Source organism: Sceloporus occidentalis, unplaced genomic scaffold (genome assembly GCF_023333645.1).
Source record: "Sceloporus occidentalis isolate IW3139 unplaced genomic scaffold, rSceOcc1.0.p SCAF_23, whole genome shotgun sequence".
NCBI lineage: Eukaryota > Metazoa > Chordata > Lepidosauria > Squamata > Phrynosomatidae > Sceloporus > Sceloporus occidentalis.
Genome location: NW_028317003.1, coordinates 1,062,123 through 1,077,000, shown reverse-complemented (window position 1 = coordinate 1,077,000; position 14,878 = coordinate 1,062,123). Strand labels below are relative to the sequence as shown.

General features: G+C 39.5%; 1 protein-coding gene across 1 annotated transcript; it reads right to left on the bottom strand.

The window, feature by feature from the left end:
• Nucleotides 1-3,335: 3,335 nt before the first annotated feature.
• Nucleotides 3,336-13,665, bottom strand: LOC149300665 (lanC-like protein 2). The gene is made up of 9 exons (XM_089484899.1): nt 13,468-13,665; nt 12,345-12,462; nt 11,588-11,795; nt 9,880-10,027; nt 8,864-9,010; nt 6,428-6,610; nt 5,764-5,940; nt 4,511-4,583; nt 3,336-3,412 (listed from the first exon to the last, which is right to left on the bottom strand). Exons 1-9 carry the CDS (start codon nt 13,663-13,665, stop codon nt 3,336-3,338), a joined length of 1,329 nt encoding a protein of 442 aa, XP_089341025.1.
• Between the last annotated feature and the right edge of the window lie 1,213 nt (nt 13,666-14,878).

The following is a 14,878-nucleotide window of genomic DNA, read 5'->3' as shown; positions in this document are numbered from 1 at the left end:
AGCAACATTGGGCTCTGTATTTTATCTAACCCTGACTCTTTATGACTGCTCAAACGTACCATGAGGCATACCATCCTTTGCAATGATGCTGACTCCATTGACGTAAAAGTATTGTGTGTCTTGGTGCAGATTGGACGAACGGAAGAACCATTTTGTTCTTCTGGAAAGTGATTGCAACTCTACTATTCTTAGAGCCCGCTGCAACATTATTATTATTATTTTTTTATCATCAAAGCTTTGGAATGGGTTTGAATTGCAAGAAAATTATCCCAGTGTCTCTCTGAACAGGCCAGATATTTTATTTTTATTAATCCTCTTCCATTGTATGTAGCTACTTCATTGTACCTTTGTTTCTCAACTGGTGATGTACAGTACATCTTGTTGCCTCCTAGTCCAGAGAGTGTTTGCAGATCATGCAACATTTACAGTAAAAGGCATGCTGTTGATGGAATCCCAATTTGATGAAACATGTTTTTTTCTTCTTTCCTAATCAATAAAATGTTGTGGAAAAATGTATGTACATATATTTCACATTTTTTTTATTAAAGGATAACGGCCACCCTTAGGTCACTAAACTATGCTATTCATCCAATGGATTGTGCAGGGATTTTTTTTATGGAGACTCATTAATGTCCTACCCATTCATCTACTGAATTATATAACTATTAACACCATGCAGGAGATCCAGCTTAGTCTCCGTCCTATTATAGCTAAGCGGTTGAATACCTAACAGGGCATTAGCACACCAGGGAACTCCTGTGACACTTTGGGTATGACAGCTTAGGCTCACACAAATGTATGAGTGCGTGGAAAAGTAGACAACATTTTTTAAAAATCTTTCTTTAACTGCCAAACTAGTAAGTGGATATCTTCATAACTGGTTTGGTTTTCAGATAGACCACTTACAATGATCTTCAACCATCAGCTTTTGCTGGGGGGGGTGTTGCAATCCCGCCTGTTAACTTAATGATTCTTTCCAAAGCTCAAGTATGTGGTAGGTGGAGCAGTAACTAATACCTGGTTCAGGGGCAGAGGTCCCACTTCCAGAAGCAGCACAGGACAATCGCATGAAGTCATACTACTGTCATCACACAAGGAAAACCTATTAGGCCTTGAGTCACTAATGTACGTAGTCAGCATGTATGTTTTAAAAATAGTTTCTCGAATCAGCATGTCTGAAAAGTTTCAAGTGCTTATGCAACCTTGTTTACTTTTCACTCTGACGGCTATAATCTTGTACAGCAATAGAAGGGTCATCCTGACCCTTACCAAAACTAGGACAGAAGGTAGGCTGGAAGAAAATGTAACTACATTGCAGTTTGAGCCTAATAAAAAAGGTTTACTTTATACTCTTATTTCTAATAAGGATTATTATTATAAAGTAAACTTTTTTTTTTTTTTTAATATTATGTAGGTATGAAGGTATCACATATAAACAGCTACCCAAGATGGTGGAACTTGGTTCCCAAATGGAGATACATCCAGTCATCCTGTGGCACTTCTGAGCAAAGATTGCTTATAACTACATTATCTGTGAATAAATACCATGAAATATAAATACTAGCAATAGATTTTGTATTTGTACTGTTCATGAAACGTTCCTCATTATGGAGGATGGTATCAAACAACATGTCACTATTTTATACCTTGACCATAACAATCACATATGTTGACATACAGGACAATTGTACTTTAACAGATATCTACACATTCAGGCATACATTCCAAAAATGGACACCTACGTTTATCAAGAACAAAGTGCAAACTAGAAGAATTTATAGAGATGCCCATTCATCAATAAACAAAAAGAAAATAAATCTGCAAAAACATTTACATTAATCAACAGCACAAGCTCAATGTAAATAGAGTTGGAAATGTTCTATAAAAATATGAGGAACCTTCAAGGAGAGGCCGGGTAAAAATTAAGAGAGGGTAAGAGTTAACAGAACATGTGATGGAAGTAAAAATATATTACTAAAGTTACAATTAAAAGGCTCATCCCTTTTAAAGTACTTAATGCAATTCACACCATTCTGCTCTATAGATTCATTAATCAACAAACATGTCAACGTTGAAAACATCACATATGCATACATTGTATGGCATAAATCGGATTGTTACATCGTTTGGGTTAACGCACAATGTTTGAATGTGAACACATACAGACGAAACTTACATTTCTGATGAACAGGGAAATATAAAATTGAAGTGTATCCATATATATTTCCAAGCAAATGTATAAGTTCCATGGTAAAGCACAGCGCAGATGACTGGTTCACTTTAATTATAAATAAGCTGTTTCAGCTTGAAAAATAAATGTTTTTGCAAAATACCAAAATCTGGAGAATCGGAGAATGCTATTCCATCTGAAAAAAAGACACCTCGGAGGCCCTGAAAATATATGCAACTAGTTGGTCCACAGAAAAAGGTATCGACTTTCAATAAAGCCTCATTTTTCTCTTTGGCTTATATTGTTATTTCCATGTTTCTTATTAAGTTGTGTTATGCCTGCTCTTAGTCTGTAAAGCTAAGCAGACCGGCCCTCTATTTTGTATATGAGGTTGTCTCTGTAAGTTGAGTTTATCACAATCATGTACTATGCAAAATACCCAGTAAGTTGTTATTTTTTACTTAATAAGATTATGTGCATCTGCATGAAGCATGCCAGGCAACTGTATGTATCCCTTAACTAGGGGGAGGTTATATTGATTGCAATTTCCTCAATTCAGGGAAAGCTACTCAATCGACATGAGGCATTACTTGCTTACTTTGTCCAGAATTATGACTGTTTTCTTGCAATGGCCACATAAAACATCCAATACAAGTCATAAATTATAATACATTTCTCCTCTACATTCTACACGCCATAATAAACTAAGAATGGCTCACAGTGTTCACTATACATTTTATTTATTCATTAAGTGCATTAACAAAACTGCCTTCGACGGATGTTTGACTATTATTGTGAAGCCTCCTGAATATCCCAGTTTGCAAATGAATTGCACCACGTGTGACAATCATACAACGCTACCAATTTTTTCAGAATATCGCACGCTGAGCGAAAGGTGAGAACGGTGCATATTTCTTAAACTAAAGGCATCGAGAAACATAACTTGAAAAAACGTAAAATAGGCGTCCACGCGTAGCAAAACTGAACAGCTCTTGGTGCATGTGGGAGCCAGACATCTGTCGTAACCTTTGCGTTAAGACTCGGTTTGCGGTGAGGTGCTAAAGCAGGCAGCTTAGGGAGAGGAACGCAAATCCGACACCTGCTCAAGTGAGTCTTCTGAAAAGCACGCAAGTGTACAACCTTGGCAATCGTCCCTGGCAAGAGATCAAAGTTCAAATGCAGGGAAGCGTGACATCTCTGGTCTCAACATGTCAGAAAGGAAGTGGATAGTGCCAGCCATGCCTACACAAGATAGAGGGTTTGTCATTAAAGTTCTTGTTGACCCGTTCCAAAAACATGTTTTCGTTACTAACAGAATCCCTAAAATCATTAACACCATCTGAATTCACAGAACGGGTAAGAGAACTGTTTACTTGTAAGATAAAGCAATGCTAAATAATGCTCCTGGAATTCATTGTACGTTATAAAGGACCAACCGCGGTGAACTGCTGCAAGAAGAACTTGGCTGGCTTGGCTTAACTAATGTATAGTTAAATTAGCAAGACTTCTCATTGCATTATACAGGGCCAGCTCAACCCTTCTTGCTTGAGAAATTTGCGAGTTCGCCCTTTATAACGAATAGCGCAGTGAGAGAGTTGAAACTTAAACTCCAAGACCTGTAAAAGCCTGATCAAGTGGGCTTTTTCCCCAGGTCCATAGGCAATTGACCAAATAACTCATACACAATATAACTTAATTATTTTATGAACAGCTCTAAAAAGGAGTGTGTGCTGCCATCCACCTATAAAGAAAAGGTGAAGCTGGCCTTTCTTCATGTAAGTTACAGCCCCATTTGGCACTGACCCTAGCTGAAACCATAGCGTATAGGGTGGATGGCGGCCTCTTGGATCATGTTGACATCAAGAATGGCGTGCGACAGGGTTTCCTCGTCCATTACTGCTCATCCTTTTCTTAGAGCCATTTTTTATAAACTAGATTTGTTCTGCTTTAGATATATAAAAAAAAAAGGCTTGTGCAGGCAGGGCACCACCATAAAACACAGATGACCTTTTTTGTTGCCTCCATTCTTCTTCTTACCCTCCCTAAAATCATGGCCACCTTTTCAGCATACTGACGTCTGTCCAACTTTAAGAGAAACCATTATGTATGAGATTGCATTATTATTTTGGTGAATAAATAATACATGTATCGTTCTCTTACTTAGAGTTTACTATTAATGGTTTATACTTTTTTTTTTCTTTGTATTTGACAATTTATGGGGATTCAGTTTTATGTAAATAACGTGCGCTATGATCCTTTTGATTTGGCTCAAAAGGTTAGGCCTAATTATACGTGGTAGTTTTCATATATTACGATCAAGAAATTCCCGCACTCCTTTACCTTCAAACAACGAGTACGGCCTATCGGGGATACGACATCCATGCTTCCCATAATCTAAGCACCACTCAGCAAACTGTCAGAGAGAAAGGGTAAGCCATTGAAGTAAAATACTATGATAAAGTTACGTCTTTACAGTAAAAAAAACAAACATACATTTAGACAGAGGACAGCAACACGAACAAGGCAGTTATACAGCTGCTAAACGTGCATCCAAAGAAGGCTCGTCTCAGGTCACCTTTGAGAACCACTGGTGCCAACTTCCAAGGGCCCAACTGTTGCACCAATAAATCGTCGGCCCAAGGGCCTTCGTGCACCAAAGGGGCCAAAATTACTCCCTTATGTACTTTGTTCATTTGTTCTAAACCCTATTACAGCAGACATCAGATGTATTAAAAAGTCACCTCGATATAAAAAAAATGTTAAGAGCGAATAAAGGTATCCTTTCCACCAACCTTGCCCTCAATGACTGGAAGATGTATGTTAACTCTATGGCAGATTCTATACTGTATATTGTTCACATTTCTACGTTGCATTGTGAATAAAAATGATTTTAAAAAAAGTAGAATTATATCTGTAAGATAATGCAATTTTAATTTCAGAATATCGAACTTTGCTGAATAAAAAGAACACGATTGCATCTGGATAGCATCAGGCTTTTAATCTTCTTGTGGCCGAACGATCATTTGCGCAGCAAGTTGCGTATAGGATAATGGGTTGCAGTTAAGTGGTTTGCCCAAATGTGACATAAAAGATAACTTTTCCCCGAAAATGTTATTTTCGTGATCATGAAATCATATCATATTAACCATGAGATATCATTTACTGTAAATGCTGCCGAGCAGCAAAAGATTTAGACACTCAGAACAAGTTAGGTTACTCTAGAGACTGCAAAAGTGAGGTTAAGTATAGTAGGTGTGGGCAAAAAAATAAAATAAATACTAAAGCAAAACATCTCTAAGAAACATTAATTTGAGCTTTAGTGGGACTCACTAGGTTCTTAACCCAGTCTAGCTCAAAAATGGCCTAGTGAAGTCTCTTAAGACCAAAATCACTCTGACTTGGCTCTTTGGCTTGGTATTCTTGACAGATTTAGACAATCATGTCCTTCCGTGTCTGGATCAGTTATATCACACTGAACTTGCTTTTGTCACTAGAAAATGGTAAAACAATGTAACCGTAGTTAAACTAATAAAAAGGTGAAAACCATATGAAGAAAAAAACAAAAACAGAAAGCTAGATGGGTATCGGCTTACCTTACACGCCCTGTAGAGATACTTCTTATCCTGGGTGTGATTATAGAGAGACAGAAAAGAATATCCATTCCCGGCGGTCCCGTGACAGATGCCATAGCCCTTTCTCAGAAGCCCCCTCTGCCATATGACATCACTGCATTCCATGGCATCTTTTAGGTACTTCTCTTCTTTGAAAACCTGGAGCGCATGTACATTTTACTCTCCATTAGGACATATACTACATATTTCATAAATTACCTGCCCATGTTCCAAATGGCCAAAGAGGGATCTTTGTTTTAGAGGGCAGGTTTAGAAGCATGGTTATAAGGCAGGTGGTTTTCGTCAACTGATGTTAGCTGTATATTCAATTGAGTAAGACATTTATGTATTAAATGACATTAAATGCATTTAAATATATATACATATTACGGTGACGTTTAAGCATGTAGAACAAAGATGTGTTGATGGGTCCAAGATGCAATACAGCATCTTGCAATATCCTTCATAACTTTGTCCACTGCTGGTTTAATCTTGTTAAAAAAAATCTCTGCCTTGTCAAATGGACATTTCTATACTCTGACAGTATGTCAAGTAAAGCAGGTAGAAGAAGAACCTTTTATTTATCTACTTTTGAGCAGGTTAGTTTTCCAAGCATTACATGCGAGGGGGGGGGGGGCAGACTGACCTTGTAAGCTTGAAGCAGCATGTGTATAACTCCTGGTGCTCCATGGCACCAATGCACCAGCCGGTCTGTTTCATTGCTTAGGGATGAGGGATAGTTTCCAGATCGGAATTTCTTATGACGTACATAGTCTATGCTCGGCTTTACCAGCTCAGTTAAAGTTTCTTGATCCACTTTTGATAATGGCTGAAAAAAACAGAAGCATTTATAATTTTATTTACAGCAGTGTGTAATGCGACATCGCTGGGAGAAAGTTAAACATCAGGAAACATCTATTTGTGCTCCCAATGTACTGCCGATATGTTGTTGTATGCTTGGACGACAAGAGTGTATCTGTATCTGCCACTTAAATAAGGCTCCAATTCTGCACATTCATAACTGGATAAAGATTCTGCTTAACCCCTTCGTGACAAAGGCTGATTTTTAGTTGAAAAATCTTTTACTCATCTATAAAAGGTAATGAAAAAACCTGCTAAATGGATTCTACTATTTGTCCTGAGTTTAGAAATACCCAATGTTTTTATGTTTTTTTGCTTTTTTCTACCCATTATGGAGCAATATGTACAGGTAGCGTTTTGCTATTTCAAAGCCATTTTTTCCAAATCTGGTAATTCTTCCCCCCATGTGCCATTTCGGGTATCTTTGAACCCGGCCAATGCAATTTACCCCATCAAATCATATATTTTTGAAAACTAGACAGCCCAGGGTATTCCAAATGCTAGTATTTTAACTCTTTCCATGCACCATATCTACCACCAGTCTTTGTCAAACTTTGTGGTAGTCATTTTTTTGCATTTGGTTTTCCACACACATTTTACTTCAGGTATGAATTAAAAAGTTCTCGTATATGTCACTATCACAAAACACCCCAATATGTGTTCAGCAACATCTCCTGAGTACAGCGATACCTCACATGAAGGATTTTGCCTGGCCGTTTGGGGGCAAAAGGGCCACATTTGGGGCATGCGCATTTTTCAATGTTGAACTTTGGCATTTGGGGATCCACTGCCCATGCCCTATTTGGTACATCTTTGAGCCGGGCCATTTCAGTGTGCCCAACAAAACCATATATTTTTCAAAACTAGACACCACAGGGTATTTTAAATGCTGGTATTTTAACTCTTTGCATGCACACATTTTACCACCAGCATGTTTTCAAAGTTTGCAGTAGTATTTTTGTGTGTGTATTTTTCCCACACACACCTACTTTATGTATGAATTTACAGCTCCTGGTATATGCCGCTGTCACACGACACCCCATAATGTGTTCAGCAACATCTCCTGAGTGCAGTGATATCCCACATGCATGGGTGTGTCATTTTTGTGGGAACTAAAAGGCCACATTTGGTACGTGTGCATTTTTCTAATTGGAAATTAGGTGTGTGGCCATCCTTCCCCCGGTGTTAATTGGGACGTTGTTGAACCCGGCCAATTCAATTTACCCCATCAAATCATACCTTTTTTAAAAGTAGACACCCCACGGGCATTTAATATGCCAGTATTTTAACTCTTTCCATGCGAGAATTGTTTTAAGCTAATATGCTAATTTTAGGACTTGCTCACAAAAATATATTTTTTATATATATATATATTTTTTTTGTCTTTTTAAAAAAAAATTTTTAACATTTTTTTTCAACTTGGAGGTTCCCCTGATAGTGACATCAGTGGGAAATGATTTTTACATTTTACTAGTTTTTTACTATTTTTTTTCTAATTATTATAAATTTTATTTTATTTTTTAATTTATTTTTACTAATCACACTGTGATTAGAAAGCTGGCTTCCATTGACTTGCATGGTGAATGCAGTACCTGTATTCCATCTGCAAGTGGAGCCAAAGTTCTCTAGATGGTCTGGACCGTCTAGCGAACTTTTAAAATTTGTTTGTTCCTGTTACAGGGCAGCGGCCATCTTGCTTGATGGCGAAGATCATCGGCAGCTGCGGCTGTGACCGCTCTCCGGAGCGGTCACAGCCCATCGAAAGGTAAGTGTTTGGTGTTGCTGGATGCCTCCTGATCGAGGCATTCCAGCGACACCATTTAAGTTTAGGAGGCGATCGTCGATCGCCTCCTAAACGCTTTTAATACGGGCGTCCGCATACAAAGTATGGCGGATGTTGACGCCCCGTGGAGGGGCCAGAGATGGCCCCTTCGTTCCGATAGCGGCGTTGCTGAATGCCTCGAGGTCGAGGCATTCAGCAACGTTTTTTGGGTGCAGAAAGCGAAAACAGATCGCTTTCTGCACCCGTTTAAAGACGTGCCGGTCCTGGCACGTCAATTGTCGTAAAGCACATGCTTTTCCGTGTCGTGCCAGGACCGGCAATTGTCGTTAAGGGGTTAAGGAATCCCTTTTACACTGCACTGGTATTCGGTACAGAATGTAATAAAAACGAGGTGTATAAGCACACACTACAGAATGAGGAACCATGACAGCACTCTACCTGCATCAACATGTAGTAGATCCCAGCTAGTCCGTGTGCTGCTCCCACATACTGCTTCTTATGCCACTGGTACAGCAAGGGGCAACGCTCTGCTTTGTGTTCCTCTTTTGACAAGTTTTTACCAGATTCAATAATAGCATCTACAAGCTAAAATTCGGAAGACAGAAAATAATGATTTTTTAAAGAAAAAAAAAAACTGATCAAAGGATTTGAAAAATGTTGTTATTCAGAAGAAAAAACAGATGAGAACCAATAGCTTCAAATATTCATATCCATAGAAAGTCTATATAATACACATGTCTATACAGAAAATAAAAATGTACAGAAACATAAATCTACAGCTGTAGATGTTAATTATTCAATATCAGCAAACAAAACCCGACATGGAGAAGTATAAAAGACATATCGCTAACAAACTACAGAATACTAGTTGTACTTGATTGCTGCTCAGTGGGGGGAAAAAAACCAGAACACAAACATCCTGTACTGTATCCCAGTTAATAAAATCAAATTATGTGATACATTTTTCATATGTTGTATATGCCCATTTAATAAATTCAGCTCTGTGGAGCAAGTTTAGTTTGTCCGTTTCTCAAACGAGAGTGGAGTGAATGACACAAAATGAACTTTCCAGCCAGATCACATCCATGATCTTTGCAGCTCACCTTGCTTTGTGTATTTCCCTTCGGCAACAACGGAAACCTCAAATAGCCTTTTGGCTTCAACTTAAATCATCCCTGAGCAAAGCCCATTTCCTGCTAGCGGTATGGATGCATTACAGGGTAAAACCTGCGCAGGGCGTCTTATATCTACAGTAATAGGACCAAACAATCCTGATGAGGACACCAGCTGCGGCAAGGAACAGATGCCCGACTAACTACGTTTTCATGGCATTAAATTTACATGTGGGGTTTATTTGTTTTGCAGTGTTTTCTCTTAATCCAAAGCAATGGCCCTCTGAATCATTTTAACATTAACACATTTACATGCGGCAGATGCAGTTATCAGGCGCTAACCTCTTTGATTGTAGCCTCGGGTACAATGTCAGGACCGATCTCCGTGTTTACATAGAGCAATGCATACAGGTAGCCAGCTCTACCATAGAGTAGCTCATCTGGCAGCTCGGAGTCTGTGCTGACCACACCACTGTGCAACTGCAGCAGCCTGAGAGAGAGAAAAGGACACATATGATGGCTTCAGAGAAAACTAAATGTGCTACTTATTTATGTAAAGCAACAATGACATCTAAAACAGTCAGGGATTCCTTTCACAGTTACAATTGTAGGACCAACTCGGTATGTTATTCATTTATTTTTAATAGACCACAGAAGTTGGTGAGCTGGGCTTTGAAGATCCTCACGTGTGTCCTTCATAATGCACATACGAATCGATATACGGCAGGTGGCGTTTTAATGGTCTTGGATTCAGCCTCCTGTTCTCCACTCCCAACAAGCCAGGTGTTGGTCTCCAGCTCATACTGGCTTGGCCAACTATAGTTATTTTTACCTCAAACCTGAAAGTCAATGTACTATTTCATTTGTCACTAGCCATTTTCAATTTTCAAATAAACCAGTTTTCACTATATTTCCTGCAAAAGTGTTTTTGGTGAGCCTATATAGTTATAACATAAGTGGAGTCCCATCCAAGCAGCACCCAGTGCCACAGTCTTCTCCTTTTCCTTGGAGAAGAAGAAAAAAAAAAACTTGGTAGGGCTATAATCCTTTATTACATTTTATCTAAGACTGCTTGTCTTCGTGTCCTATGAATATATTGATCACAAACTATTAATGAAACACTTTTCTCTGGAGTGAATATGACTGTATCTATTTTCCTGGAAGAATTAATCAATAGTGTACCACGAGAAGGAAAACCGCCACAAGTGTTTCAAAAACCCTCTTTGCGTGTTTCATTTTTCTACCGAGTACATTTTGCTTTGTAGAGGATACAAATCTTGGCAAACATATAATTTCGACCCAATCCGATACTCCCTGAGACCGTAACTCAATCATCTTCCACCTCGCTTTTTGCAGGATTGTCAAAATCTATTCAAATCTTTGTTGTAAGAGATATTCTGCATTAAGCTACAAATGGGATCTATATCAAACTAACCACTTTCCCATTATATTTTCATTGGACTAGATATTTCCACCTATATATTACTGTCAGCGTACACAAGGGCTCCAGAGGTAGAGGACTCATTTAGAAGAAGGTATAAAAAAGGGATCAGTATCAAGTGAGCATCATACCTGGGGACATCTCCGGGTAAAGCATCCCTTCACCGGTTCTCCTGGTCAAGACTCGAATCCTCCGGGTCCTGAGAGCAGGGTCTTGATACGCCTTGCTCCCCGCCCATTTTACCTTTAAATGGGGGTGTTTCCCACCGACATCAGCGGGACCGCCCACCAACGTCATCTGATGTCAGTGGGCAGTTCTGGCCGTGTCACGAAAGGGAAGGCTCCGAGTAGCCGGAGCTCAGAAGTTCCCAGGTATGGTGAGCATGGATACCCACTCCGGTCACTTCTGGGATAAGTATGGATTTAGAAGCCCAATACTTATGATGTAGCAGGCTTTTTAAGAGCCTTCTGGGGATGCCTCCTAAAAGTCTATATAAAATGTATGTACTACTGTTAGTACAATATCGATTATTTTTTCAAAGTAGTCAAGAGAACGATTCTACTTCTATGTACAACTGCTATGGATTGACTTAGGGAAGAGTACCCTTACTTTGTGATGCAGTCCTTTGATTCGGCTTGGTTCTGCAATTTGTGATGCACCACAGCTCCCACCGCAAGAGGTCCAGCATCCCCACAGAGGAAGCTGACCCTTCTTCCGTTCAGGTTCCGGAGGATCCGTTTCACATAGTCCAGAGAGCGCTGCAGATGGGATTGCTCTTGGGTGGCCCTGTACAGCTGTAGGTACAGCAGAGCTATGCCTAGAAGAAGAAGTCTGGCTTATGTCTTTTGTTTTGTTTAACAACGTAATCATCTATGAATCTGACAAAGTTCAACATTAAGGAAACTTAATACATTGTTTACAAGCTTTATGAGGGCACAACACTTTTGGGTGACCAAGGAGTCTTCATTGACTTGACTAAGGTTCTATAACATTATCAGTACCTTCTTCAAGCATTTAAACACAGAGTTGTTGGGCGATTTATTTTTTTGCTTATTAAATTTATTGTATTGTATTTATTGTATTTGTTTCTTCCTCAATCTTGTTGTTTGTAAGACCAAAAGTCTGTTTTGTTTCTGTATACCTTTGTAATTTTAATGCTTAATTGAAAAAAAACTAGACAACATGTCATTAAACTGTGTTAGACTAGCCCTAAATCTTTGCACCAGCCTTTTAACAACGCCACATAGATGGCTGTGACTTAGCACCTGTCTCCAAGTTGAATTGACATCTCTCCATAATCTATTTAGAGAAACCCCATTTGGGAGGAAGGATAATTAGATCTCTTGCATTAACCCAAATGACTCACCTGTATAGCCAGTATATGCAGAGCAGTCATGGGGGTCGGTGGTCTTCAGCCCTTCTTCCATCTGCTGAAGCAAGTCGCTAATTTTTGCATTGACACGTCTGGAAAAATTACTAGTAATCTGCGGGAAGACAAAAACGCTTAAAAAAAAATCATGCAAGTTAATAAGTTCATTTCGTTACTTAAAAGAGCTTAACTTGTTCCCCTCCTTTGTGGTCTGATTTTTCTCACCACTGATTGGCAGCTTGAAGCATCCAATCAATGGCAGGAAATATGCTTCTATTTACATTAATGGGATAAACTTTTGCCAGCTGGAATTAAGTAGATCACAAAGTTTAGGGTTTGGAAGCTGAGATAGATAAGGCAATGGTTGAGTGACAAGAGACAGAAGGTTGTAGTTAATGGGGTATATTCAGAGGATGGTCTTGTTACTAGTGGGGTACCTCAAGGATCTGTATTGAGCCCATACTTTTTAATACTATTATTAGCGATATTTCAAAAGATTTTAATGATAAGGTATATATTTTTACACTATACAAATGTCTGTAACAGGGTAGACCCTGGTTGAGAGTGTGGCAGCTGTAGTTTCATGTTTATAAATGTAAAACCATAGGACCATGTTTGAAATAAGTATGTTTGCCTATCCCACGCATTTCTGTTTGGAAAATAAGTATATAAAAGCACCCTTTTTTTTTTTTTTACATCTTCAAACAGCCAATCAGTGCAAGATACCCCTCCCTACACATCTATGCTACAGGTGTGAAGAGATGTATGGAGCACAGATAGGTGAGAAAAGATGGGTGGGGCTCAGGCATTTGTGAAAAGATGGGTGGGGCTCAGGCAGGTGTCAAAAGATGGGTGGAGCTCAGGTAGGTGAGAAAAGATGCGTGGAGCTCAAGTAGGTGTACAAAATGATGGGGGAGCTCAGACCTAAATACTGTCAAGGAAAATAAAGTATAAAAGGGGTCGAGGAAGGAAGTAACCATGATTTATAATGGACAGGCAGTAGGAGGAGTTGCCACCCCGGGGAGGCTGGCATTTGCTATAATAATATGAATGGGCATTATTATTATTATTAATAATAATATTACGTTCGAACGTGTGGACACATGAAGTCACCTCCTACCTTCCCATCTCTGTCAAACGGTAGGTCCACCTCCTCCGAGGATTGCGCCCCTTGCTCCGGTTCCACCTCTTGATCCCCAGTCCCTGTTGCAGGCTGTTGTGGCCGGTAGTTGGGGTAGGGGTTGATAAACGAACGCTCCTCCATCTCCGCTTCCCCACCGAAATGCAGCCTCAGCCTCTTGGACATGCTCTCTCCCATCTCCCCTAACGAGAGCCGGTAAGGGACAAAACTCCCCACGGTCTCAGCCAATTACTGCAGCGCGTCCGGGCTGTTGTCTGCACAGGGCAGGAGACTGACACTTAACACACACGTTGCTGCTGCTGCTCCTCCTCCTTCGTGTATACAGCGGAACACGCCGCAATAATTACACTGCCTACCGTGAAATGATACGACCTTACGACGAGCAACAGAGATCTCGATCCCCTATACTACTACTCAATCAAGTAAAAGAACAGATGAAGATACAGTCATATACAATACTCTTTCGGGGACTGTTGATCTAAATAGTGTCAATTTACATCATGTGTATATTTACATGATACAAGCAAATAAAAAACTATATATTTTACATATGTTTAACGATGCCTTAATTAGTCTGCCATTAGAGATTGCATTGATCACCAGCCAACACACTAAATTATCCATCTACATCCTTCTCCATACACCCCACTAGTCATGCTGAGTGATCCTCCATATCAGTGTCCATCCTCACAGAGAAATCACCACGTTCCTCTTTGAGCTGAGAATTGATTAGCTGAATTCCAAACACAATATAGGAGATCAAAAACCATTGTCTTCAAATCCTGTGCAGGGTTCAAAAATCCTTTTATTCTGTAACAAAGAAAAAAAAAATACATAACTGTGTTTAATCATTTTTTATATAAAAAGCTCAGTAATCCTAGTACTGAGAATCTTTATATATGGTATATGCATCTGTTCTGTTATTCTTACATATACTGCAGTAAGAAAGAAGCAACATATCCAGTTGCAGTCATAGTATTCATTCAGCTTGGCTTTACCACCCAATCATTTCACTGCCTACAGCTGCTTCATTCCCCTATTCAATTATTCATTTTCTAGTGAAAGAAGAGATCCGCAGACATCTATTAAGCATATGCACCAAATAAACTTAACATATAAAGATAAGTGAAAAATACCTTGAAAACCAATTTCAAATGCCCCACAGGCTGTGTCTTTGCAGCTGATCCACAGATGAATAGGATGGTTTGGATGGACTCAGGGGAGGAGGGCTGCAGTCACACACACACACACACACACACACACACACACACACACACACACACACACACACACACACACACACACACACACACACACACACACACACACACACACACACACACACACACACACACACACACACACACACACACACACACACACACACACA